The sequence below is a fragment of the Balaenoptera acutorostrata genome, chromosome 17 (genome assembly GCF_949987535.1).
Source record: "Balaenoptera acutorostrata chromosome 17, mBalAcu1.1, whole genome shotgun sequence".
Lineage (NCBI taxonomy): Eukaryota > Metazoa > Chordata > Mammalia > Artiodactyla > Balaenopteridae > Balaenoptera > Balaenoptera acutorostrata.
Window position 1 is genome coordinate 15,661,939 of NC_080080.1, and position 26,787 is coordinate 15,688,725.

A 26,787-nucleotide genomic window follows, 5' to 3' on the forward strand; every position below is an offset into this window, starting at 1 on the left:
AGAGCGGTAGGTCTGCCAGCTCTTTCCTCCCACGGGGGATGTTGTGGGTTGAGAGGTGGGTCCCAAAGGGAGGCCAGATGTGGAGCCAGCACATGAGATCAAATAACAGCTGACATTTTCTTTGCCTTCCTACAAAGCAGAAGGCAGTTTCACACCCACGTCTCCATGTTCACAACACAGCCCTGTGGGAGGGACTGTAAGGTCAGCCTTGTGGGGAAGAGGGTGATACAGATGAGAAAGCATCAGTTTTAAAGCCCAGCAGCTCAGGATTCAAATTCTGGCCAAGCTGAGTAACGTTGGTCAGTTACTAAGCCTCTTATCTGTAAACTGGGGAAAATGCCTTCCTCACAGGGTTAAGAAGATTCAATTACATACTGTATTAATACCCCCTAGCAAAGTGTGTGGCCTACTCGATATTAGCTGTTGCTGATGGCTGAATCCTCCAGAGAGAGTGGGAATGGGAGAGAGCTGCTCGGCTGAGATCTGTGTAGGGGTCAGGGACCATGCAGTCCTCTTGGGGTTGACAGTGAGCGGGGAGAGGGGCACCGTCCCCTCTGAGCCCAGCCACAGCGCAGCTCTGGCGCAGAGGAGCACTCAGCTATTGTAGGAGCTGTGGTGGCCCAGGGAAATGGCAGTGGTTTCAGCTGAAAACACAGGCTTTGTGAAAATTAATTCGCTGAAAGCTAATTTTCTAAAAGCCAATTCACCAACTGACCAAGTCACTGAATTATTGAGGTGTTTTTGTTTTTTCACATTAAAAAAAAATGCTTGTTGTTTATTTATTTATTGGCTGTGTGCACGGCTAGTGGGATCTTAGTTCCCTGACCAGGGATCGAACCCAGGCCCTTGGCAGTGAAAGTGCAGAGTCCTAACCACTGGGCTGTCAGGGAATTTCCCTGAGTTATTGAGTTTTTACAAAGCTTTAGCTTCACCCTTGCTCCTGCACCTGCCCTGGCCTCTGCTTGTGTGTGACTGGTGCTGATGGAGGGGAGAGGGATGTCCTTATATGTGAGTTACCATCATACATATTTGGATGTGAACTTCTGCCTCTGCTCCCAAATCTGGCCAGACCCTTCCTCTTGCTCTGCCTTTCCTCTACCAATTTTTACTCAAATGGGTGCATTTTTCCTTAAAAGCAATTTAATAGCATCTGTAATTTTGAAGACACGAGCCTTGCCATTCTGCATCATTAAGGATTGCTATTGACTGTAAGCCACAGAAAACCTAACTATCAGGTTAGGGGTTGTTTTTTTCCCATGTAATGGGAAGTCTGAAGGGCACCAGTGCAGAGCTAAAGGCTCCTTCATGCTTTGTGATGCACTATCATTGATCTTGGCTCCCATCCTCATGTGGAGAGATGGCTGCTGCAACTCCAAGCATCACTTCTACATTCCAGAAAGGAATCAGGGGATTGGATAAAAGAAAAGAACTGTGTCCCCCTCTTGTCAGGTGAACCAGAACAGTTCAAAAGCTCCAGCCAGTGGACTTCTTAATGCCTGTCATTGGCCAACATTTGTCCCATGGCCACCCTAATCTCTGCTTCTGTCCATATATCTGTTCCTGCCCTGCTGGAGGTGAAATGATGATGGGTAAACTGTCCTAGGCCTGGTTTAAGGTTTTATTTAAAAGCTTCTGGGTCTGAGTAATCGAATAAGACTTTTTAGGAGGCTGAGTTTCTATAAATCAAATTGGGTCAAGAGAGTCCCGACTTTGGGGTTATTACTGTTACTGTCATCACATTTCTACACATCAGTCAATAGGACCTGAGAAAACTCAGTATGCAGAGGTGAATAAGGCACGATGACAAGCACATACTGATTCCAGGGCCAGATAAAATGTGTCTGGATCATAGGAGAGGTCCAAACAAAGTATACCGGGCTTTGGCAGAAGGAAAGGGGGGGAGGACCAAAATGAGCAGAGCGTCATGTACTTCTGAGCGCATTGTAAACTGACACTAATGCAAATTGACTTCTACTTTGTGGCCACCGTCGCTGCCTCTACATGCCTGGATCCTAACTGCTAAGACTCCAGCTGAGCTTCCTGAGTCAAAGGAAGTAGAGGGCCACCTGGGTGTTTCCTAAGAGCCCCAGGTGGAATCTTAGGAGCTGTAATTGGTTCTGGTGAAGGAGCTCAGGAAAGCCATAAAAATGATTCACCACAATCTGAATCGTGTTGCTTTATTGAAAATCACTTGGCTTACAGTTAGCAAGCAGTTTCATTAAATCATCATAAACATCACAAAGACTGGTACAGGCAGAACATTAGATAATTCTTTAGGGAGAACATAGTCTATATCCAGTTTATTATAATGTAATTATGCAGCCAGCAGAAATTCTCTCTACTGTGTATTAGAAGGAGTGAAAACAACATCAAAAACACCACCACATATGTTGACCTTCTAATAGCTACTCATGACATCATCCACATTTGTAATTCTAGTGCTATAGAAATCTGCCGAATTTCTAAGGCCATGGTTAAGATTTCCCAGGCAGACACCTGGTTTGGAACAAAATAGCACCAGACTCCCCAGCAAAGTCCCTGTGTTCTACATGTGTGTTGACATCTTTAATTGCAGGTTAAAAAAAAAAATTGGGAATAAGGAGAGAAGATGGTTTAAAACCCAACAGAACTTCATTGTAATTAGCTATGGAGTCCTAATTTTTTGATCCGTAAATTGCAAATAATCATACCCAAATGCGGAAAGCATTACTACTATCCACCAACATCTGGTTCTCCTCTGCCTCTCAGTACAGGGTGGGGGGATTATAGTTCGCTGCTCCTTTGAATTTGGGCATGTCCACGTGACTCATTTTGGCCAATGAGGTGTGAGTGGAAGTGTCATGTGTTACTTCTTATGGAAGGCAGTGTTGGAGACTCATTGCTCTGTTTTCCTGGCCGCATATTGTGGAGTTAGTGTTGATATGGAGGGTCCATATGACCAAAGCAGCCTAGGATCCTGGGCAACATGTGGAGAGTTGTTCAGACACAAAGCCAAAACTGTGAGTGAGAAAAATTATTAAGATCAACCTCAGAGGTCTTCCCTGGTGGCGCAGTTATTGAGAGTCTGCCTGCCAATGCAGGGGACACGGGTTCGAGCCCTGGTCCGGGGAGATCCCACATGCTGCAGAGCAGCTGGGCCCATGAGCCACAATTACTGAGCCTGCGCGTCTGGAGGCTGTGCTCCGCAACAAGAGAGGCCGCGATAGTGAGAGGCCAGCGCACTGCGATGAAGAGTGGCCCCTGCTTGCCACAACTAGAGAAAGCCCTCGCACAGAAACGAAGACCCAACACAGCCATAAAAATTAATTAATTAATTAATTAAAAAAAAAAAGATCAACCTCAGAGATGTGGGAGGTTGTTTGCTACTATAATATATCCTAGGCTATTCTGATCATAGACTCTTCATAGGGTCATCATATGGATTAAAGAAGATTATCTATGAAAATATCTAGCATTCCAGCTGCAATAAAAAGCTGCTACTGGGGCTTCCCTGGTGGCACAGTGGTTGAGAATCTGCCTGCCAATGCACGGGACACGGGTTCGGGCCCTGGTCTGGGAGGATCCCACATGCCGTGGAGCAACTAGGCCCGTGAGCCACAACTACGGAGCCTATGCGTCTGGAGCCTGTGCTCCACAACAAGAGAGGCCACGATAGTGAGAGGCCTGCGCACCGCGATGAAGAGTGGCCCCCACTTGCCGCAACTGGAGAAAGCCCTAGCGCAGAAATGAAGACCCAACACAGCCAAAAATAAATAAATAAATAAATTAATTAATTAATTAATTAAAAACATTTAAAAAAAAAGGCTGCTACTGTTAGTATTATGTATTAATGAAGCACAGAGAAACACTTAAAAGGTGAGGTTTTCAACAAATGGTGCTGGGAAAACTGACTATCCACATGCAAAAGAATGAAGTTGGACCTTTACCTAACACCATATACAAAAATTAACTCAGAATGTTTCAGAGTCCTAAACATAAGAATTAAAACTATAAAAGTCTTAGAAGAAAATGTAAGATAAAAGCTTCATGACATTGATAATGATTTCTTGAATATAACATCAAAGGCACAGGCAACAAAAGAAATGATAGACAAACAGGACTTCATCAAAATTTTAAAAATTTGTGTGTCAAAAGACACTATCAACAGAGTAAAAAAGCAAGCCACAGAGAGAAAATATCTGCAAATCACATCTCTGGTAAAGTGTTAATGTTTACCTTCTGTTACCAAGCAGGAAAGAGAAAATAGATATTTGGTAAGTAGCTAGCAGTTTCTGGGATGGTTGAGTCCCTCTACCCTGCCTGTTTCTTCACATAATTTCCAAATCTAAGTTCTATGAGTTCTATGCCTGATTTATAAAGAGCTCAGTTAAATGTTTGCACTCCAGAAGTTGTTTTCTGCATTAGGGTGGGGGGATTTCTACTATAAGAAGTGGCCAAATGAGAAAAGAAAATTGAAAAGATCTGGGGAGAGCATGGATGAGAGATGCCAACTACATTCTCTAAGCATCAAATGCAGTGGTTCAAGTAAAAAGAGAGGCTCAAACATGCATCCACACTGTTGTGTATAAGATACTTGAAAGGTTTTAGGGGACCTGGATGAACCCCTAGGACATGGATGGACCTTAAAAAAATCTCTGAGGAATTTTCTGACTGGAGGCAGCCCCACCCTCTTTAAATCAATCATTAGGCAGCCGCTTATAAAGGAGAGAGCAGGAGGGTGGGGGCGGGGCGTGCGGCAGGAAGGAGGAGTCTGGGCTTGGATCTTAGATCTGTTACAAATGAGCTGGGTGATCTTGGAAGTCCCTGCAGCTGCTTCCTTGTCTACAATGTGAGGCTATTGAGAGAATCAGTGAGAAGATACATGTATTACTTTGTAATCTATAACAGCACACAGCAAACATTAGTTATTTGTTACTTAAATAATAAGCTCTCATTAATTTGGATACTATGACATAGAAGACAGTATATTAGACATTTTATAATCCTCTACCTCTATCCCCAGTAGAGGTCTACTACCCACAACCACAAATGCCCAAACACAGACAATCCTAATAAGATGGGTATTAGCTTCATTTTACAGATCAGAAAGATAGGATTCACAGTTGTTGAGTAACTTGCTCAAGGTCACACAGCTAGTGTCTACACCCAAGTTTCAGTGCTTTTATCTCAGTCTCCAAAGCCCATTTTTCTTTCCACTAGTACAACAATTCAGTGAAAAATAGAGTGCTCGTTTCTCAGATTGCCCTTTATAAACTAGGGAGAGGAGAGACACAGGTTTTCTCCTGAATTGGAAGGAACTACTGATGTGTTAAAGGAAAGCTGAATTTAAGAGGCTTATTTGAAAACTCCTGAAGCAGAAATGTGAGAGGAAGTGGCAGAGTCCTTTCATAACCAGCTCCGAACACACCTCATCCATTGTGCTTGAGAGGATTTTAATGAGTCAGGGAAGGACTGAACAATTCTTCCTTTTTTTCCTGAGACAATCGTTGCTTGAGAGGCTGAACAACAAATGGAAACATCTTGTTCCAGAGAGAAAAGTGTCTGTGGAGCCTCCTTACTTCATACACCATAATCATCCCACCGACTTTCAAAGCTCTGCTGAAGTGGCTTTCAAATTGGGCTGAATTAAAATGCTGGGGTGATATTCGATGTAGTAGAATAATGCCTCCCTCTGCTAAAAAAGTCCATGTCTTAATCCCCAGAACCTGTGCATATGTTACTTTACATGGCAATAGGGTCTTTGCAGATGTGATTAAGTTAAGGACCTTGAGGTAGGGAGATTATCCTGGATTATCTGGGTGGGTCCAGTGTACTCACATGGGTCCTTAAAAGCAAGAACATTTCTGGCTATAGTCAGAGAGAGGTGTGACTACAAAAGAAAGGCACAGAGGGATGTAAACTTGCTGGCTTTGAAGATGGAGGAAGGGGCCACAAGCCAAGGAATGCAGGCAGCCTCTAGAAACTGGAAAAGGCAAAAAAACAGATCCTCCCCTAGGGCTTCCAGGAGGGAAGGTAGGTCTGCTGATATCTTGATTTTAGCTCAGTGAGGTCTGTGATGAACTTCTGACCTACAGAACTGTATGATAAATTTGTGCTGTTCTAATCCACTGGGCTTGTTGTAGTCTGTTACAGAATCAATACAAAATAAATACACTTGGGAGTATTATTGATTGAAAGTTTCTTAGTCCATGTGCCAGAACATTTCTAAAACATAGGTCTGATCATCTTTCGTCACTTCTAGATAACAACTAGACTCCACATACTGCTGATTCCACCTGTAGAAATGATACTTATGACACTAGCTACTATCCTTTGAGGACTGGCTTCATGCCAGGCACAAGCTACACATTTTACATACTTTTTTTACGATCTACACGACTCTTGCCAAGTAGGTAATAATTCCTTTTTTTCAGATGAAAAAGTTAAGACTCAGAGATTGTGACCTGCCCAGGTAGAAATGACACAGCAAGGATTCAAATTTCCCTGTCCTCTCTGGCAGGCATCTTGGGTGCCAGAGATGGGGGTGAAGGTTGGGGAACCTCGCCAAGGTTCCAGAATCTGCTCTTCCTCTCCATCTCCATGGCTGTGGCCCTGACACAGGTCCTCATCTCCCACCAGGGTTTTGACTACTGCTTCCTAAAATGTCCCTGGCCTCTGGATCTCATCTTCATCAATCCATCATGCACTGCAGGCAGAGCAACTTCTCCAATACCTAGACTGGTTCTTGCCACTTCTCTGTTTAAATTCTTCCAGGGGCCCCCACTTTCTGCTGCATAAAGTCCAACCTTCTTGGCTTGGCATTCAAAGCCATTCATAATCTGACTCTGAGTACAGTCCATCCCACTCCATGCTACAGACCCATCAACGCTCATTTTGCCCCAGAATATGCCATAGTCTTTTCATCACAGTATATATGAACTTCCTTATGTGATAGACAAGGAAAGTATAGATCAGAGATGTGAAGTTAGCTGCCTTAGGTCACACAGCTTGTATAAAGTAGAGTCAATACTAGACCCCCAATTCCCCATTAGACCACCCTGGAGCCTTAGAGAGATCATCTCTGATCCCTCCTCTTCCCTCCTCTGCCACAATTACTGAGTGAAAATAATCATCCTCTCTTGTGGGAAGGACTGCAGTACCTCCAATCTGTTCTCCATGTGGAATAAAAATCTAGTCATTCTTTTCTATTGCTTAAAAATCCTTTGCTATCCACTGCCCTTAAAATGAAGACTGAAGCCCTTAAGGGTGTGGGCCCTTAGATGACTTTCCAGCCCCATCTCAGGGTCCTTTGCCTCTCACTTGGTACCCACCATCTTTTAGACCCCTTCATGTGCCTCACTCCCTCCCTCCTCAGGGCCTTTGCACACGCTATTTTCCTCTGTCTAGAGTGCTCTTCTTCCTCTCCATCTTTCTTCCTTATCTTTTATCTCCCTTCAGTCATTACTTCCCTAGGAAGCCTTCCTGACTGCCAGACTGGCTACGGGTCCTCCTTAAGATGGTCTTTCTGCTCCCAGTACTTTGCCCCTATTCGATCCATCAGTCTGTATTTATCTGTGTGTGATTATTTGATTAATATCTTCTGTCTATCAAACCCTATGCTTCTTTAGAGCAAAGATTTAGTTTATCTGATTGTGTACTTTTGAGTCCCTAGAGTTAATCACAGCAGTTGGAACAAGGATGGAACTCAATAATTAGCTGTTGAATGAATAAATTCCCCAGCTGTGAAGTCAATCCCAATTTCTATTTATGTATATTTTTGAGGGAAAAGAGCAAGAAAGGCACCAACTGTTTCAACTACTGGAGACACAGAATTGGATATCATGTCCTGTGAGTTGCTTGGTGTTGTTGCTGGTATTAATTATGTTTTTTGTTTTTTTTTTAAATAGAGGCCATTTTACTTCATTTTTCTTTTTTTTTAAATTTTATAGCTACTTTATTTATTTATTTATTTATTTTTGGCTGTGTTGGGTCTTCGTTTCTGTGCGAGGGCTTTCTCTAGTTGCGGCAAGTGGGGGCCACTCTTCATCGCGGTGCGGGGACCGCTCTTCATCGCGGTGCGCGGGCCTTTCACTATCGCGGCCCCTCCCGTTGCGGGGCACAGGCTCCAGACGCTCAGGCTCAGTAGTTGTGGCTCACGGGCCCAGCTGCTCCGTGGCATGTGGGATCTTCCCAGACCAGGGCTCGAACCCGTGTTCCCTGCATTAGCAGGCAGATTCTCAACCACTGCGCCACCAGGGAAGCCCTAATTATGTTTTGCTTAGTTGGTTTGGGAGGAAAGATTCAAATGCTGTTAAAAAAACAAAACGAAACAAAACGACTCTGAACCAAATTTAAGCAGCAAGAACAACTCTAATCCATCAAATGAATAGATTTAAATTAATCCCATTTAAGAACACAAGTAGGGACTCATGACAACTTCTTGGGAAATGAGTTTTCTGCTTCAAAATCTTTTTAATTCTTAAGCGTAATATCTTTAGGGTCAGGGCTGCACAATTAGGCCTAGAACATTATTTTAATTTATTTTTTTATACACAAGACAGGCCATGAGTGATAACCTATGTGTAGAACACCAGACAGAGCTGATTCCTAAATTATTCTTGCTTACCCCTTCTTCTCGCACATTTCTTATGATACCATCTGATCTGAAAGTGTTTCAAATACTTTTGCTAAAGGCTTTTCAGCATTCCAACATCTTTTGACATAAAAGTAAATTTGATGAGCTCTATTTAACTTAGAAGAATTTTCAATTTTTAGCTTGTATTTATTGTGGATTTGAACATTGGGCGTTGTTTTGTTGACCTGACTTGTCGTTTTACTGTCCAGAATCCAGAAGAAAGTATAATACCTTCCTTCCAAATCTGTCCTAAAGTAATGCTGTTCTTTTCCTTTTCAACGTCACCATAAATGTATGTTGTGCTTTTTCCTAAACCTCATCCATGAAACACATTCCTTACTTAGTGATCTAGAAAATATTTTCCTAAGTCAATTTGAGGTCACCATTGATTACTATGGGGTAAAGGAGCCATTATTTCATCCTGCCCATGGACAAAACCATGACTTAAGGCTTTTAAATTGGAAAGGTAGTGGCAAGGGTTGGGGTAGGGCAGGACTATTCCTCTCCCATCTCCTCCAAGAAGAGCTGATCTGTCCTTAGACATAGGGAGTGGCTCTTGGGCCCTCTGGGTTTATCCCCTTAGCAGCCGGCACAGTGCCTGCACAGATCATACATTCTTATCCATTTACAGATGAAGAAGAGAGGAGTAGTAGAAAGGGAAGGTCTGGGCCCTCCATGACCCTCTACGACGAGCCCACAACGATCCTTCGGCTGATGGCTCCCGGCAAGGTATAGATGAAGAGGACCAGGAAGATGATGAGGACGATCAGAATGAAACCGATGATGATGTACTTCTTGTAATTCCTCCAGATGAGATGGTACAGGCACTTGAAGGGGGTCACAAACCAGGAGAAGGAGGTGTCTGGGCGGCTGAGAAGGAAGCAAGAGAAGATCAGGGAAGGGGCCATGTTGTCAACACATAGGAGTCTCAAGACCTCAGGAAGGATCTCTGACTCCCAATTTCCAGGGGCCCACAAAGAGAGGCCCGAGAATGGGAGAAGACCATGTTGCCTTGAAGCAGAAGCCAGCTAACATTTTGGGTGATAATGATTCCTCATCATTTTAAAAGTTGGTCTGGAGGAGGGCAAGAGTTTGGTTAGGACCCAGCCAGAGAACTGAGGGCCCTCTGTCTGTCCCACCCTGACCAGCTCAAGCCCTGTCTCTTCCATGAAGCCCTTCCTGACTACCCCAGTCCACAATAATTCCCCTCATTCTGAATTCCTGCCTCACTCATGGCTTGACTTACCCACTTTTTGAACTTAACATATGTCTTCCACACTCTAATGACTGTTTTATGAACCTGTGTGTTCTCTCTAAACAGACTGAAAGCTTCTGGAAGGCAGAGTTTATATCTTATATTTCTTTGGTGTTCTTCAAAGTGTTTTTTTTTAGTAGGTACACATTGTAGGAGTTTAATAAATAATTTTGAATTAATGAAGCACCAGTTATGTTCCTAACACTATGATGGATGAAAGGTAGGTACAGAGAAGGGACCACCTACTCATCATGAGACACTTGGAGTCCAGGGAGGGGTAGGACAAACACAATTTGAAAGAGTATTTTGTGTACACATTTCATATCTATATATGTTTACTTTTTAATTGATATATAGCCATGGTTTCAATTGAATAGGGTAACACTTGCTGCTAGTAATTCTACCTCTGGAAATTTATTTTAAGGTGATAATTTATAAAGGGGAAACATTTTTATCATATTATAATAATGGAAAAAATGTAGAAGTAAATTAAACATACAGTTATGGGGTGGCAACCAACTCAATTATGAGTATCAAGTCTGTGGACTATTCCACAGCCATTTAAAAATCCTAATTATGACAACTATGGCAACAAAGCAAAATTTTTCAGCAAAGGATAAGTGAAATATGAAGATAATTTTGTATGCATAATTAGAGAAATAGTAGGAAAAAATTCATGTGAAACATATCCCCATGAAAAAAATAGTAGAAAAAAATATATGAAATTATTCTGGAAGTGCTTATGTGGTAGTTCTATGGAAAAGTGTCCTGTCCATTTGCCAAACATTCTGTAATGTTTTTGGAATACTTTTCAATTATAGAAACAAAAAGCTACACTGATTGGATGGTACCTATTAACTCCTTCTCACTTCTCCCAGCGGGATGTTCTGGAGAAATGTTTTCATCCTCTGATATGGGGACCTCAGAGGGTCTTTCCCATTTCTGATGTCCCCACCCCGTGACTTCACTCACTTGGGCTTGGCCAGGGGCTCTGGCTCCTTTCGGGCTTTTCCAACAGGATTTTTCTCAGCTTCTTCTGCCGTAACGAGGTGGAACTCAGCTTCAACCTTGCCCTGCACAAAGACAAACTCTCAGTTTCTAGTCACAAAGAACTGCTGGGGGCAACGCCAACCTTCTAGAAGAAGTGTTATCATGTGGGAGAAAGTCAAGAAGGATTTTGACTATCCTGTTGCTTTATTTTGAGGAAATATTATCTTTTCGGTCCTGGGAGAAGCCATTTTTATGACGGACAATAAAAGCCCTGGAACGACGTTACTCTTGAGTTTTGTGAGAAGAGGGGGTCCCACATGTACACATAGACACACATATGCTCAGTCACATGGACTATTTCACTTGTAATCATTTAATATCTGCAGAAGTAATATGAATTATAGAAAATAAGAATTAAGAAGGGGACTAATTACTTGACTGGCAGAACCCTTTTGAATCTGCTACCGTCTTTCTTCTCTGTCAATGACTCTCAAGAGGAGATGGGTGGGTATGGACCTACATTTGCCAAAAGGCTTTTCTGTCATCCTTCCTTGTTTTTGTTGTCCCCTCTAAGTGTTTTAGAATTATCCTTTTATTCTAGCACTCTCTCTCCCCTTCTCTTCCCTCAGTAAGAAACAGCCTCTTTGGTTTGAAAATTATGAGTCATATGCTTCTTCAGAGCATTGTGCCAAAGATAGTAGCAGAGATGTAAGTCTTGGGTTATCAACGGATGAGACAGGATGTCTGCAAAAGGTAGGAGTCATTCTTTCTTGTTCATTCATTACTTTTGGGGAACCCCTGTATGCCAGGCACTGTTCTAGGCCCTGGGGCTTAGTGATTAAGAAAAATAGGACCCTTGATCTCCTGGCGCTCCCATTCTTGGTGGAGGGGACCCTCTCTCCTGCCTCCTTTGGTTTTGTGGATCAAGATTCAAGGTGATAGGAGGGACACAGACGTGGCTGGAGACTGCAGCATCACCAAAGTATTTTAGCCCCTATGATTGCTGTTAAAGCTTGTCTTTCTGAATCCCATGTGGATGGGGCATTTCCTGACTTCAGAGGCATGGTTGATTTCCTACCCCAGTAAAAAGGTCTAAGATTCTGATGAACCAATGGTCTTGTGTTAATTTACCTATACTCTCTGAAAAAGCCAGGTCTTCTTAACAAGCCAGTTTAGTTGCTGGCAGCCATGACAATGTAATCATGGGAGAAATTAGAGAAAAGTAGAGTATTTGGGGTGAGTTTGAAGCTGGAGAAGAGAGGCAGAGTCATGGCTGTCTGAATTAGTAAAGAAGCACAGTGGGCTTTTATTACAAGTGAAGTCATGAGTTCAAATCTAGGTGGTCTCATCCATTCTTTAGACTAGTACCATGATCCAACTCAGAAGGCATTAAATTCCTATGATCCAGAAATATTCCTTTAAAATATGTATATATGTACTCTCTTGTTCCTATTGAGAAATTTTGGCTCCATCGGCAATGACTTGCACCTAAGGCACTCAGGAAGTATTTGAAAACCAGGAAAGAAAGAATATAAAGCTTCTATCCATTCTATCCCATCTATCAACAGTAGAGCAATAGTACTGTAACTCTAACTGTAATTGCAATGCTTTATTGAATGCCTGTTTTGTCCCAGCTTTGTTCTTTTATCTATCATCTATCTATCTATCTATCTATCTATCTATCTATCTATCATCTATCATCTATCTATTACAGTGACTAGCAAAGTAGGTTTCCTTTATATTGATAGAGAAATGAAGCCATAAAAGTCAAATAACTTTCCCAAGGTCACACAGGCAATAAGTTAACCAACTGGAATTTGAACCAAGGTCTGTAAGATTCCAAAGCTCATGCTCTTCCCATTATAGCAGGCTGCCTCCCAACTGCCAGATAATTGGACTAGAAGTTTTACGAGACCTTCCCAGCTCTAACATGAGATGATTCTATGACTGTCTTCATCATTGCCACCTAAAAGCATTTGTCTTCTTGGGTCTTAGTTTCCTCATCTATCAAATGGCCAGAAGCTCTTTAAAGCAACTTGGCTCTAACTTCTAGGTTTCATAAAGGCAGAGTTAGAGCCCACGGTGCCCCTGCAAGATTTCACGGCTGGAAGATACCCAAGAATCCAGCCCAGAACTCATGGCAGAGGGGCTTCCAATCTGCCAAAAGGGCTTATTTCCAGATGTTTCTCAGAGATGATGAGCTCCACTGAGCAGTATATTTATACGCTGGGAGCCTCATCCAACTCCTCTATACTTGATAGAGTTTAAGAGTCACTAACCAATTGCTGGGCTCCAAAATGTTTGGAAGAGAGGACAAAAATCAACAGAGAACAAGTTAGGACGAGAGTGAAAGGATCATAGGTGTCTTCATTGCCTAACAATAAGCTCAGCCATAGTGCTGTATAACTTGCATGGTGGTATGTGAAGACTTTATTCCATTTAAACCATTTGACAGCTTGGCAAAACAAATGACATTTTTATTCCCATTTTACAGCCCAGGAAACAAAGGCTTGATGATGTTTGCTAACTTGTGTTGTAAAACTAAGATTTGTACCCAGGTCCTCTGATACCAAGTCCCATCCTCTGCTATTTTATGTGTCCAAGTGGCCCCTTTTTGTGGAAAAAAAAAGAAGCAGCCTATTTATTTAACCATGAATCAATATACCTTTTCTGAAATGTTCAAGAGGAATCTCACAGTCATTGCCATGGCTCCAGCATTAGAATGTATTTTTGATGTTTCAAATAAAATGTTGAAAAACACACTTGCTATATAGAAACATTGTTGCACAAAAGAAGCCACACACAAAAGAATACATGATGTGTGCTTTCATTTAGCTAAAGAAGGAAATAGACATGATCAAATGATGAGGTTGGAGGTTAGGAGAGTGGTCAGGACAGGGGCAGGAGGGGTCTGGGTCACTGGAGAGGTTCTGCTTCTTCGTCTAGGTGCCGATAGGAGTGTTCAGTGTGTGAAAATTCATGATTAGCACACTTTTCTGTAATATATGTTACTCATTTCTGTATGTAAGTATATTATATTTTAATAAATTGGTTTTAAAAAGAAAAAAAGAACATGTTTTTGACTTCCATCTAACGACTTGTCTTGGGTAGCTTAAGGAGTAGTATAGCATAGCGTAGCATAGGAATTGAGTGGGTACGATTTGGTGCAGACAAATTTGCATCTGAAATCGGGCTCTACCACTTACTAGCTGTGTGACCTTGGGTGAGTTACATGCCCTCTCTGAGTCTCACTGATCTGGGATGTTAATAGCATGTACCCCATCAGATTGCTTTGAAAAATAAATGATACAACACTTATAAAGTGCTCAACCCAGTGCCTGGTGAATAGTAAACACTTAAAAAATCATTGTTACCTTCAACACTATTTTATGGACAGAAACACATAATTTAATGAGAAATATATTCTGCCCATTCAGCAAACTCCCAGAGAAGTCCCAAGGACCCATATTCCCACAGGAAAAAAAATGCAAAGAAAAAAAGGAGGCAGAGAATATGAAATTAATTCTGCCCAGGCATAGATGTTGTCAGTTAATATCAGGAAGAGCCTTGTCCCCGCTTCACTGCCCTGCCTGCGTGGTCACAAAGCATTTATCTGGTATCCCAGAGGCAGCAGGGGAAGGTGTTTACTGACATGGCCTGATAAACGCTGCTCCTCATTCCATATCTCTCCACACAGAGGGTTCCATGTCCTATTTCAATCATCAGCATTCAACCAAGTACCAGGTAGAGGTCTTAAGCTAATAATATCCTCCAAATGTAATTTTAAATCAGAGCTAGAAAAAATGGACAGTGTGAGAGACTATCTATTAACCTAATGACATCTATGGATGGAAGAACATGATAAGGAAAGGTCATAAAAAGACTAGATTTGTTGTATCGCATCCATTGTCTATGGGCTTCAAACTTCACTGGGCCTGGAGGGTGGACGCTGGGGGAGGCTGAGAAGTGACTGTGTTCAGGTTGGACATGCCTTCTTCAGCAATAATTATTGCTTATTAAACACAACTGTCACTCCTATGAGATGAGGCATTCTCATACATTAATGGTGGGAACGTGTACTGGTAAATCCTTTAGGAAGAGGAATATACACATACACATACATACATACATACATATACATATATATATATATACACACACACACATATATGTATCTGCACACATATATATGTATGTGTGAGTGTATGTGCATTACAGTATATAGTCATACTCTGGACCTGTGAATTCCATTTCCGGGTAGCTAATTAAGGAAATAATTCAAAACTCAGATAAACCTTTAATGCACAAAGCATAGTCATTATTCTTTTGGATGTTCAAATCGTCCTATTTTTCACAATGAGATGTTGTGTAGGAGGATATCCATATTCTCAGGAGATGCATAGGAAGTCTTTAGGGGTAAAGTGTCAGAATGTCTACAGCTTACTCTTAAATGGTTCAGCCAGTGTGTGTGTGTGTGTGTATACTATATCCATTTATTCACATATACAGACAAAATAAATATATCAAAATGTCTACAAATATTAAATATTAAATCTAGGCGGTGGGTATATGGCTGATCATTGTCCTATTCTTTCAACTTTTCTACATGCTTAAATTTTTTTAATGCATGTATGTTAAGGAAAAAACACATGATTAAACCGTAGCATTTCTATTTTGAGAATACAAAGAATTAATAATATTCATAATAAAATGTAGGGGAATGCTCATTGTAACACTGAGTAAAGCAAAATGAACAAGGCATTATTTTTAACATAGAATGATCACTATTATATAAAATTAACCAAAATCTATGCATGTTGGGAATAACCAAAATGTTAGCAATAGTTTTCTTTGGGTGATGTGCATAGGGGCGCTATTTCTTCCTTTCCACATTTTTGTGTCTTTCAAATTTCCTATAAATGCATATAATATACTTTGTCTTAAAAATGATCTTCACATGAAAATACCTCCCCTCGTCCGCTCCTGGAGAATCTGAATTTGCCACATCCTATTTAGATGATTTGTCTTGTCTACCAGCTGCCTCAGCTAAGCTGTGAACTTCTGGATGGCAGAAACGTGTCTTATTGATCATTGAACCTTTAGCTCCTAGTGTACATGGCCATAGTAAATGCTGACAATTGTTTTTCCACACTAAACTGGAGGTAGTTTTAGTTGTTATGCTCTTGGGACTTACCTGGGCTGCCTAACTGTAGACTTGCGAGATTAACCTGTAAAAGAAACTTCCTGATCTCCATCTTCTAAAGGAGTGATTTCCTTGAAGGTTGCTTTTAGTAGGATAATGCATATTAAATGCACAATGCAATGTGTTTCATGAAGAACATGTTCAATACATATTCGCTTTCCTTCTCCAAAGGGTACCCATTCTTTTGCAATTCCACTTGGAGCTGTTTTTCACTTACTATCCATATTCCACACTAGGAGCTGTGTGATCCAAATGTCTAAATTACACTGCTTGGGTGTACAGATAAGCAGCTTTAAAAATAAGCCTGGCAGGTGGCAGTGCCCATAAACAAATCCCTCCTGGCTGCTGGTAATTGGAATAAGAGGACAATGATCTTCTGACTGCTGGCTTCAAGGCACAGGAGGCGAGTTCATGCAGAGTGGGAATTAGAGAATGTCTTTGCTGGAAACACACCTTGGAGGCACCCCGTCCAAACTACTCATTTTACAGACATGGAAACTGTAACAATTAATAAACAGAAACCTCAATTAAAATAGAGTTGAGAGACCAGAAAGGGGAGCTCTCATGCCCTATGTTGATAGCAGAGCCTAATAGGGAGAAGAAAGACTTTCTCTTCTCACCTGGCAAAAGCTCAGCCAATGAGAGACAGTCATGGCTCAGTCAATGAAAAGCCATGGGCTCTGTTAACTATAGCACTCCCAACTTCCTTTCCCCCCTCTATAAAAGAGTTCTTTCCATTTTTGCTGGGGATTTTCCCATGGCTAGCCACGGTTGCAGACCTCAAACTGCAATTCTTTGTTAACCCCAAATAACCCAGTTTCTGCGGGAGAAATAACTAGCAGTCTATTGTTGGAGCGTCTATCAGCACTTTATTCCTTTTTATGTATGAATTCTATTCCACTGTATGGATATACCTGATGACATATTTAAAGCCATTTAAAAACCAAAATGGAGTAACTACGGTTCAGGCATCCAAAATGGAGCCAGGTGGGACCTCCCTGGTGGTCCAGCGGTTAAGACTCGGTGTTTCCAATGCAGGGGACCCGGGTTTGATCCCTGGTGACAGAACAAAGATCCCACATTTTGCACAGTGCAGCTAAATAAATAAATAAATAACAAAATGGAGCCAGGTGACCACTGTGGACGCAGTTGCAGACGTGTTAATCACTGAGAACCTGAATTTTCTGAACTGTATCAAATTCTAGGACACTACTGGCCATCTTCCAAACAGTATCTGCTAGCAGCTGCTCCCTGCAACCTTGTAGTTTTCAAAGTTTCCCCCACCCTTTTGCAACAATGTAATCATTTTGGACGCCAACCAATTCTTGTTTAATAAGCACCCTTACTTCTTGCCAGCTCCAATCCTAGTTCTTGACAAGCAACTTGTGTAACCTTGCCCTGTTTTGCTTTATAAGCATCCCCCATTTTGTAGTCCAACAGAACACAATTCAAATGCTTCTTGAATCTGTGTCTCCCAGGCTATGGTCCTAACAAACCCCAAATAAGCACCTCTTTACTTCGATAAGGTCTCTGTTTCTAAAATTTTGGTTAATGTACCACATTTTGTTTACCCATTCATCAGTTGATGGACATTTGGATGGTTCCACTTTGGGGCTATTATGAATAATGTTGCTACGAACTTTCACAACACTGCTTTTTAAAAAGGTCGCCAGGAGAGGTACAAATTATTATGTATAAAATAAGCTACAAGGATATATTGTACAACACGGGGAATATAGCCAATATTTTATAATAACTGTAAATGGAATATAACCTTTAAAAACTGTGAATCACTCTATTGTACACTTGTAACTTATATAATATTGTATATCAACTGTACTTCAGTTAGAAATTAATTAATTTAAATAAATTAATTAATTAATTAATTAATTAATTAAAGGTCGCCAGTGACCTCCACGCTGTTAAACCCAATCGACACTTCTCTGCTTCTTATGCAACCACCCAGGAGCATTTGACACAAAGACCTAGCTGTCCGCAAAAGACTCTCCTCTCTGGGTTTATGTCTCAGCACATTTTCATCATGTTCTTCCTACATCTCTGCCTACTTCTCTTTCTCCACTTGTGACCCTCTCCCACCCATTGTCCCCATTGCAGTGAGGGACTGTTTCCTGGGTGAATCAGATCCCCTCACCTCCCTGCTGGAAACCATTCACTGGCTTCCTGTTGATCTGAGACCGAAATCCATAAACTCTTCAACATGGCGTCTGAGGGCTGCACGATCCAGCTCTGGTTTCCTCTCCACTTCATTGGCATCACCCTCTCTTCACCCTGCTCCAGTTGTGCGAGGTTTTGCTTGTTTGTATTTTAGTTCCTCCTATGCACTGAACTCATTCTTTTTTTTTTTTTCTCTTTCTTAAATTTTTATTTAAAAATTTTTATTGCGGTGACACTGATCTATAACATTATATGTTTAGTGTATACCACATTATATTTCTACTTCTGAATGCCAGCATGCTCACTGCCAAAAACTTATTTCCCATTTACCACCCTACAGTTGACCCCCTTTACCCAGTTTGCACTCCCCCCCGCCACTTCTCCTCTTGTAACTACTACTCTGGTTCCGTATATACATGTTTGTTTTTGTTTGGTTTGGTTTATTCATTTATTTTGTTTTGTTTGTTTGTTTTTTACTGAACTCATTCTGACCTCAGGGCCTTTGCCTGTGGTGTTTGCTTGGTGACAGATGCACTTCCATTTTTTTCCCTATGGCTCACTACTTTTCATTCTTTAGGCCTCAACTATAAAGGTTCACAGTCACAGAAAGGCCTCTAATCACTGCATGGGGTGGGAATATCTGCCTTGGAAATGCCTTAACTCAGCACTTCCCAGCCCTTGTTTTAAGAATTTGCTAGGCTGAGCAATTCTGAGAGCTTCCTGAGGGTCTGTCTCTCACATTACAATCCTCAGTTTGGCTCAAATAAAATTCACTTTTTTCTCTTAAAAAAAAAAAAGAATTTGCTTTCTTGGTGTGCCTGTGGGTGACTCTCTGTGCATTTGTGTGTTCATCTATTTACCCTTGTGTGTCTGTCTTTGACATTGGACTATATTATTCTCACGGCCTATCCTTTAATAGATGCTCAATAAATATTTGTTGAATGAAATGAAGAAATAAATTACATGGAAAATAAAGGGTCAATTAGGATCAAATGAAATAACAGAAGGGATCTGAACATATTTGGCAAACTCTGCAGGGCTATAAAAATATAATAGATGACTGCCATTATGTAATATATACATAATCACTGCCATTTATTTTATAGGAAAAGGAATTATGTCAAAAGATAAGAATTTGGATTTCAGGACTTGGCATTCCCCATTTCCTGACCTCATATTACATTCTGACAACTCTGACCAGTGGGCAGTTAGCTGTCCCCATGGGGATATTTCATGACTCCAGGCTGCACTCATCACGGTTCCTCTACTTGGAGTAGACATGCCCCTTTTCTTCATCTAGAAAAGGCCTTTCATCATTCCTTGTTCTTGAAAAATTCATGCTCTGCCCTGCTTGACCCCTCAACATCCTCAGAGGGAATTAGCTCCTCCCCTCCCCTCTTCCTTCCCTGGGTCATTTTCACTTTGACTATTTCACGCAGACTGTATTGTTGATACATCTGTCTTCACTGGACTCTGACAGTAGAGGCCATGCTTACTTCATTTCTGAACTCATCCATTCATCAATCAAATCACTGATGGAGCGTCTATTATGTGCTAAGCCGTGAAGCCTGGAACGGAGTACAGAGGCTGCCATGTAGTAAAACCTCAACGCATACTTGAGGAGACTGGAAGGAAGGAGCCTGCTTGGATCCTTGTCCTTTTGATCCAGTCTCACCAGATGGGACTGAATTGAGAATGGAGGGAAGAGAAAGCTCTTAGAAAACATACTAAAACTAGACACCATGGAGTCAGGTCAGCAGCTCCCAGTTAAGTTCGAAGAAATCCTTGTCTTGTACCCATTGAGCCCGTAGAACAAAGAGAGAGTGAGCAATCGGGCTCTATGCAGACCTGCTACCTGAAAGGTCCTGACTTGCGTTTGCTTTTGCCGCTGGGCACTAGGAACAGATGGGAGAACGCGCTCACCCCGAGAGGAGGACAGCAGTGAAAATAGGCCCCCGATGCTGGCCCGGTCCCTTTTCTCACCTTCACCGAGCACTTAAGCCCTCCACCTTCCCTTACAGGGGAGTGATGAGGGGGCTGAAAGAAAGGGCAAGAGAAGCTTTCTTCCTACTATGTGTGAAAGGTCCGAGTTCCTACAGCACGTGTCACACAGTATGGACCAAGTTGGCCAGGCAAGGACAGTGGTAAATGGCTCTTCTTTCTGCTAGCATCCTCTCGAGCAAGTTTTAAAAGGATGGATCACTTTTTAAATGGAGTTTCACGTTTTGAGGGTGAAGGGATGAAGCAGTTGTATTAAAATTGTACATTAGTCAGGACTTTATGTGTGATTTCAAGAAATGTTGAAAAAAAATTAATGCCGGGGCATATGCTCAAGGCAAGAAGATAGAAACTGAGCCTGATATAGATCACCATTAAATCAAGCATGCTGAAATATGGAAGGCACAATGCATTTATAAATTTTTCAAAATTCTCGCTTCTCAACAGAACCTTTGCCCTAAAGGGCTCTATGTCATTTTAGGGCACTTGACTTGAAGTTTACAAAATGACCCATTGAAAGAGCATGAGGTCCCCTGCCTGCTCCACCCTCCCCCCATCTCCTACAGCTGGCACTTACCGTGAGTTCTTTGCTTTTAGCGAAAGGCCACCAGCCCCGCACACGCTTTTGCTGGAATATGGAAATCTTGCTCTCCTCACTTGCATTTTCAAACTTGGTGAGACCGCAGTCTTTGGCAGACTTAGCTGCTCGGGGAAAACTATTGAGGTTCATTTCCAGGGAGCCTGTGAAGAGATGCCCTTAACAATTATAGAAGGGCTTGAAAATCCATCATCATCCTCATTCACCCACTCATTCATCCACCCACTCACTGGTCATTCAGTCAGGACCACATGGGATCCACAGCATGTGCCAGGTATTGAGGGCACAAATATGACCAAGACATGTTTGGTGCATTTAAAGCATTAGTAATATGGCAGCAGGTAGAAGACAAGGGCAGAGCTACCATATGTAATTTTCAAGCCTTAGTTTCCGGTGTCACCTGTTGGGCCTCTTCTCTGCTCCCTGGGTGTGATCTGGATTACATGTCTGTCCTTTGAGCTGTTCCCTGCCTTAGCACATAAGCCTATAGGAACCTCCTCCCCCGACCATACCTCCCTCTCTGAGTCCACTAAACTGCAGGTTGGGGACTAAGTCTTACTGTCTTGGTAGCTACTCTCCAGTATCTTCGTGGGCTCTCACCAATGTTTTCTCTTGTTGAAAATTTTTTATACATTTTAAAGGTTACTTTCCATTTACAGTTATTACAAAATTGGCTATATTCCCTGCGTTGTACAATACATCCTTGACCCTATCTTACACCCAATAGTTTGTACCTCTCTCTCCCCACCCCTATATTGCCTCTCTCCCTGTCCTTCTCCCCACTGGTAACCACTAGTTTGTTCTCTATCATCTGTGAGTCTGCTTCTTTTTTGTTGTATTCACTAGTTTTCAACAATGTATTTTCAATGAGTGAATATAAGCCAGAGTAAGATAATGCCACGAGAATGTTATATTTCTCTCTCCTTAATAACCTTTCCTTATTTCGAAAGTGATATATGTTAACTGTGAACATTGAGAGCATGCACCTTAGCAAAAAATAGAAATCTTTTTTTCTATTATTTTTCTACCTCCCAAAAGTTGACGACTGTCCTACTTATTAGTTCATATCCTTATATCAGTCTTTCTGTCTCTTTGGCTATCTCTGACTATCTCTTTCTCCTATAAAACTAAACATATTTTTTACTGAAAGGGGATTTTTTCCTATACACTTTTTTTTCACTTAATGCACCCTGCACAACCGTCCAACTCATTAAATATTCTAATATTTTAATGGCTGCAGGGTTATCACTTATTGAGTGCTTACTATGTATGAAACACTGTACTTCATTTTTAAATTATCGCATTTACAGCTCCCCTCTGAGGTTGTAATATTATTATCCCCATTTTACAACTGAGGAAAACTGAGGTACAGAGGAGACCAGTAATTAGCTCAAAACTTAATAGCTTCTTAGTAGTAAAGCAAAGGTCAATTTTAGTCTGTTTGAATATGTACCTTTCACCATAGGGATACACTGTAACTTACTGAGTCAATCCCCTATTAAGGGCTATTTGGAGTGTTTCAATATTTTGCTATCAAAATTATTAAATAGCATTGAAATTACTATCCCTGGATCTAACTCAGACTAAGTTCTCCAAAAGCTGGGACAAAACCCTCAACATTAATATGAGCTTGATGAAGCCTCTGGCTTACCCAGAAAATCATCTGAAGACAGCCTTTCAAAATCCCAAACCTGAAGCACCAACACAGCTGGCGTCTTACACTCCATCTTCTCTAAGGAAAAGATGTTCTCCCTCTTGGTAATGACCATTTGCTTCTCCGCTGGGAGATACTGAAATGGAAATAGAAAGCGCCAGTTGAAGTTCCCCTCTCCAGTCAGAGAGTTGTAATGCACGTCTGTTTCCTGCTTGTCATCTTCCAAACCCTTTAACCACCTGAATAAAGACAGAAAAAGAATTAAACACTCAGAGCACATTATTCAGGCATCAGTATAATCAAGAGTGATTTAACTAGTTTCATTGTGGTCACAGATCCATGGTTTTAAAATTATGATATAGTTAGATTTAGATGAAAGTTTCCATTGAATCCGAAAGAGATAAATAAGGATCAAAGGGTCAGAAACTGAAACAAGACTCTCGGTCTAAGTCAGGTTGGGGAATTGTCTTCAGTTCTTGGGTGGATCTGAAGCCACACGCAATAAAAAGGGAAAAGTCAGGAAATGTGAAATGAAAGTGTAATCTGAGTTTCCTCTCACCTTGGGCTACCTCTTTATAACGTGTACCATTTCTGCACCCACTACATTACATTGCTACATTACATAGGTAAATTATCTAACCTCTCTGTGCCTTTGTTTCATCTGGAAAATAGAAGCAATGACAATATCTAGTTCATAGAAATTCAGAGGAATTATATGAGATATTATATGTACAGTGCTTTGTGTACTCCAAATGATCTATTATGTTATTTCCTCTTAGTATTATCTGGTCTTTCTCCTTCATGCCAAGTATAAAGTAAGCTACAGTGAATACCTTTTCCCCTAGTACTTTATCCACAGCTAATTAATTCTTGAGAAAAAAGGTACTTTTAATTCAAACTAATTGATAATGCCAAACCATTTGCTTTCTGAAAGCAGACATCCCTCCCTCCACCCCAACCCACCCTGGGGCAGGGGAGGGTAAAGACCCTTCTATTCCCAGAGGGGTGGTACCACTCGGGGTATGGGCACAATTATTTAGCTAAAGATGGTGCTCGGTCAACCAATATATGGGTGGTATCTCTTATGAGGCAAGGAGTGAGCTAGATGCTAGGGGAGTGATAGGGAGCAAACAGAGATGGTTCTTGGCTTCATGGAGCTACAGTCATGGAGGGAAGGGGATGGAGGGAGATGGGTGGGATGGCAAAAGTCACCAGTGAGGGGTGTGCAAAGGCCTTATGGAAGAAGAGGTGAGGACACATTCTAAAAAGGGAAAGAAGCTCAGTGTGACTAGAGAGCGGAAGGCAAGGGGGAGTACTGATCCAGTGAGATGAGTCTGAAGACATAGGCAAAGTCTAGTCATGTGTGATATTTTAGGACATATGAGGGATTTGGATCTTTGTCCAGAGAAAATAGGATATCATTAAAGGGTTTTAAGTACAGGACTGATGTGCTCAGATTGTGTTTTGAAAAGATAACTCATGTTTCAACAATAGAGAACAGATTATTGGAGGCAAGGCTGAATAGGGAGAGACCAATTCAGATAGTATTGGTATTTCAGTGACCCCAGCAGGAAATGATGGAGGAAAAGAGGATGATGGTGATGTGGTGAGATGAAGAGAATGGACAGTGCTGACAGCTGTTTTGGGAGTAAAATGAACAAGACTTAATAGTGTACTAGAAATGGGAGTGTCAATGAGGAAGGGGGTTTCTTGTTGGGGGAAGACAAAGAGATACCAAAATAAGGCTGAGATGAATTTACTGTTTCTGAGATGAGTTTTATCTGAGGGTACATGTTTAAGTCACATTGTTTCTGATTCTCTACCACTTCATCTCCCTCCCTGATTAGGGGCGAAAAGGAAACCTCCAAAGACATTTGCGTTATAGCCAAGATGTAAGAGAGAGATACAAAATATTTAGTTTCCTGAGTCCTAGGTTGGTAAAACTAGCAAACGGGAAGGTATAAAGTTTAGCTTTTGTATTAGGCTTATAATCTTCTTAACACTTCATCTTTCATCAATAGCACTACAGCTCTCTACTTCCTTCTGGTGTAAAGGTATTTTGAATGTCATTCAAAAAGTTTAGGCATCCAATATTTAACTGAAAGAGACGTTTATGTAAGATTTCCTCACAAAAATATTTCATGGGATAATCATTCTTAGCGAAATGACCAAATAAGGCAAATATTTGACAAAGAAAGTGACCTTATCTAACAAGGTGAGTAAGATGGACTCCTTTTGTGAGACGTGCATAGAATATCTTCCACGAGGCATAGTTCGGTTAGGGGTTAAAGAGGTGAAGAGGAGAAGGAAAGGGGGTATGGAGTTTGCTGATGATCTTACCCTTTAACATAAATATCACTTGATTTTTGTCCTGTGAAGATATTCTCATCCTCTAAAAGGACATCTTCCGTGTTCCAGATGGTTACTCTCAATTCATACCTGGGATAAGGGAAGGCAGACTTAGGTTGAAGACCTTGGAAGCTGAGTCAATTGGTGTCTATGTGATTCTGGTACTGCTTTGAGTCTATAAGCTTCCTCAACTTTACCAAGTTCAAAAATATCAAGACTTAAGGTCTTCGTTCCATCAAAACCAAGTGTCCCAGCTGGAATCACCAAGAACATGAATTTCTCTGAGCAGATCCTCCTTCCATTAACCGACATTTTTTCAGAATGCTGAAACTCAGGGGCTCCTACCATAGAACAGGGGCCACGATTTCAATCCCCACCACTACTATTATCACCACCACTCACCCCCTGCTGTACTTGGCCAGGTGGAAAGTGAGGCATGATTATCAGGTGTCAGTTGATTAATGTGATGTATCAGACACCAGATCAAATGACATGATCTTTTAGTCTGAGACCTTGGTCTCTTTCCTTGAAGGTGGGGCTGCAGGTTACTTACCCTTTGGGTTTCCTTGGCGAAATGTCAACAGGAGGTCCAGGCTGAGGCATATCTTTGGGAAACATGTCCACCCACATCTGCAGGCGGCCCTTGTTAAGAAGACATCCTTTAGATTTTATTCTTTTTTGGGGGGGGCGTTATCACATAGACACTGACCATTCATGGTTTTAACAGATCCCTTTACTAGTAATGGATATTAAGTACATATAATATAATATAATGTAATGTAATATAATAAGGATATTATCCGTATTATATTCAGAATATTTGTTGACAAAAACATAACTTATATTTTTATTAAAAATTAGAACATATATCAAGAGGAGTGTACATGAAGAGAAGGGGAAGGGTAAGCAAAACCTTATTGCACACCTACTATGTGGTAGACGCAGTGCTATGCACTTTAAAAGCATTGTCTCATTAATTCTTCCAATATTCCCACTAGGTAGGTGTTATTATTCCTACTTGGCAGATGAGAAAATGTCTTGCCCATGTTTACACGGACAACATGTAGCAGAGCCTGGATTCACCCTTGTCTGCTGACTCTAGAGACCCTGCTCTTCTTACCAACCCCTAAGGATTACAAAGATAATACTATCTGTTGGAAGAATCATGCTTCATTGCTTCCAATGTACCTTATCATCCATTATCCCCATCAGTGCTCACCGCCAGCTATGTTTCTGTGCTACACATAAAAAAACTAAGGTTCAGAGAAGTCAAAGAAATTATCTGAAGTCCCGTGGCTAATTAGTGGCAGAATAGGGCCTTCCATCCATTGCTTTGGACTCCATACATCAAAATGTACCCTGTTGCAAGGGATGTGAGAGCCCAGGTGGGGAGAAGGTCCAGTGGATTCCATGTTCAGCTCTGTTGTATGCATGCTAATTGCTCCGTCAGCTCAGGCAAGAAGGTGAGTGATCAACAAGGGCTGGGATGGTCAGGGGAGATTCTATATGAAGTAAGTGGGGCTTCCAACAGAGTAGGAAGGATTTGTAGGATTTGGGTGAACGAGGGGCTTTGGCTAGGAAAAAAAAAAGAGGATTTCCAAGAGAAGGGGCAATGTAAGCAAAGAGTTAGCATTCGGGAAGAGAAGAACCAATTCAATGGAGGATTATATTCCGAGGTCTCTAAAGAGACATTAACATTCACCGTTAACCAAGAAGCTACATCTGACAGGCAAAATGAAGGATACCAGTAACCAAAAGATTTCAAACATCTGGTAGTAAATCTTAGGAAATAGTCATAGGCTTCTACACCTGATAAAAGTTTATCCTTTCAAGACATGCCCTCACGCATGCTATCACTAGGTTTATACCCCAGCATTGCTGGGATAGCAGTGTGGGAGTTCCTGCCCCATTATAGTCAAGCCCATGTGCTTTGCCCAGACTACACAGCGAG

At 41.4% G+C, this 26,787-nt stretch overlaps 1 protein-coding gene across 3 annotated transcripts in view; it reads right to left on the reverse strand.

The window, feature by feature from the left end:
- Positions 1–8,306: 8,306 nt before the first annotated feature.
- Positions 8,307–26,787, reverse strand: part of FER1L6 (fer-1 like family member 6) — a 127,063-nt gene continuing 108,582 nt past the window's right edge. For all 3 annotated transcript variants that reach the window (XM_057532401.1, XM_057532402.1, XM_057532400.1), the window contains 6 exons: positions 25,390–25,478; positions 24,828–24,926; positions 22,485–22,726; positions 20,813–20,976; positions 10,842–10,942; positions 8,307–9,484 (listed from right to left, as the gene is read on the reverse strand). In XM_057532401.1, coding sequence (XP_057388384.1) covers positions 9,298–9,484; positions 10,842–10,942; positions 20,813–20,976; positions 22,485–22,726; positions 24,828–24,926; positions 25,390–25,478 — 882 coding nt within the window. In that variant the 3' untranslated portion in view covers positions 8,307–9,297. The remainder of the gene's footprint in view (positions 9,485–10,841; positions 10,943–20,812; positions 20,977–22,484; positions 22,727–24,827; positions 24,927–25,389; positions 25,479–26,787) is intronic.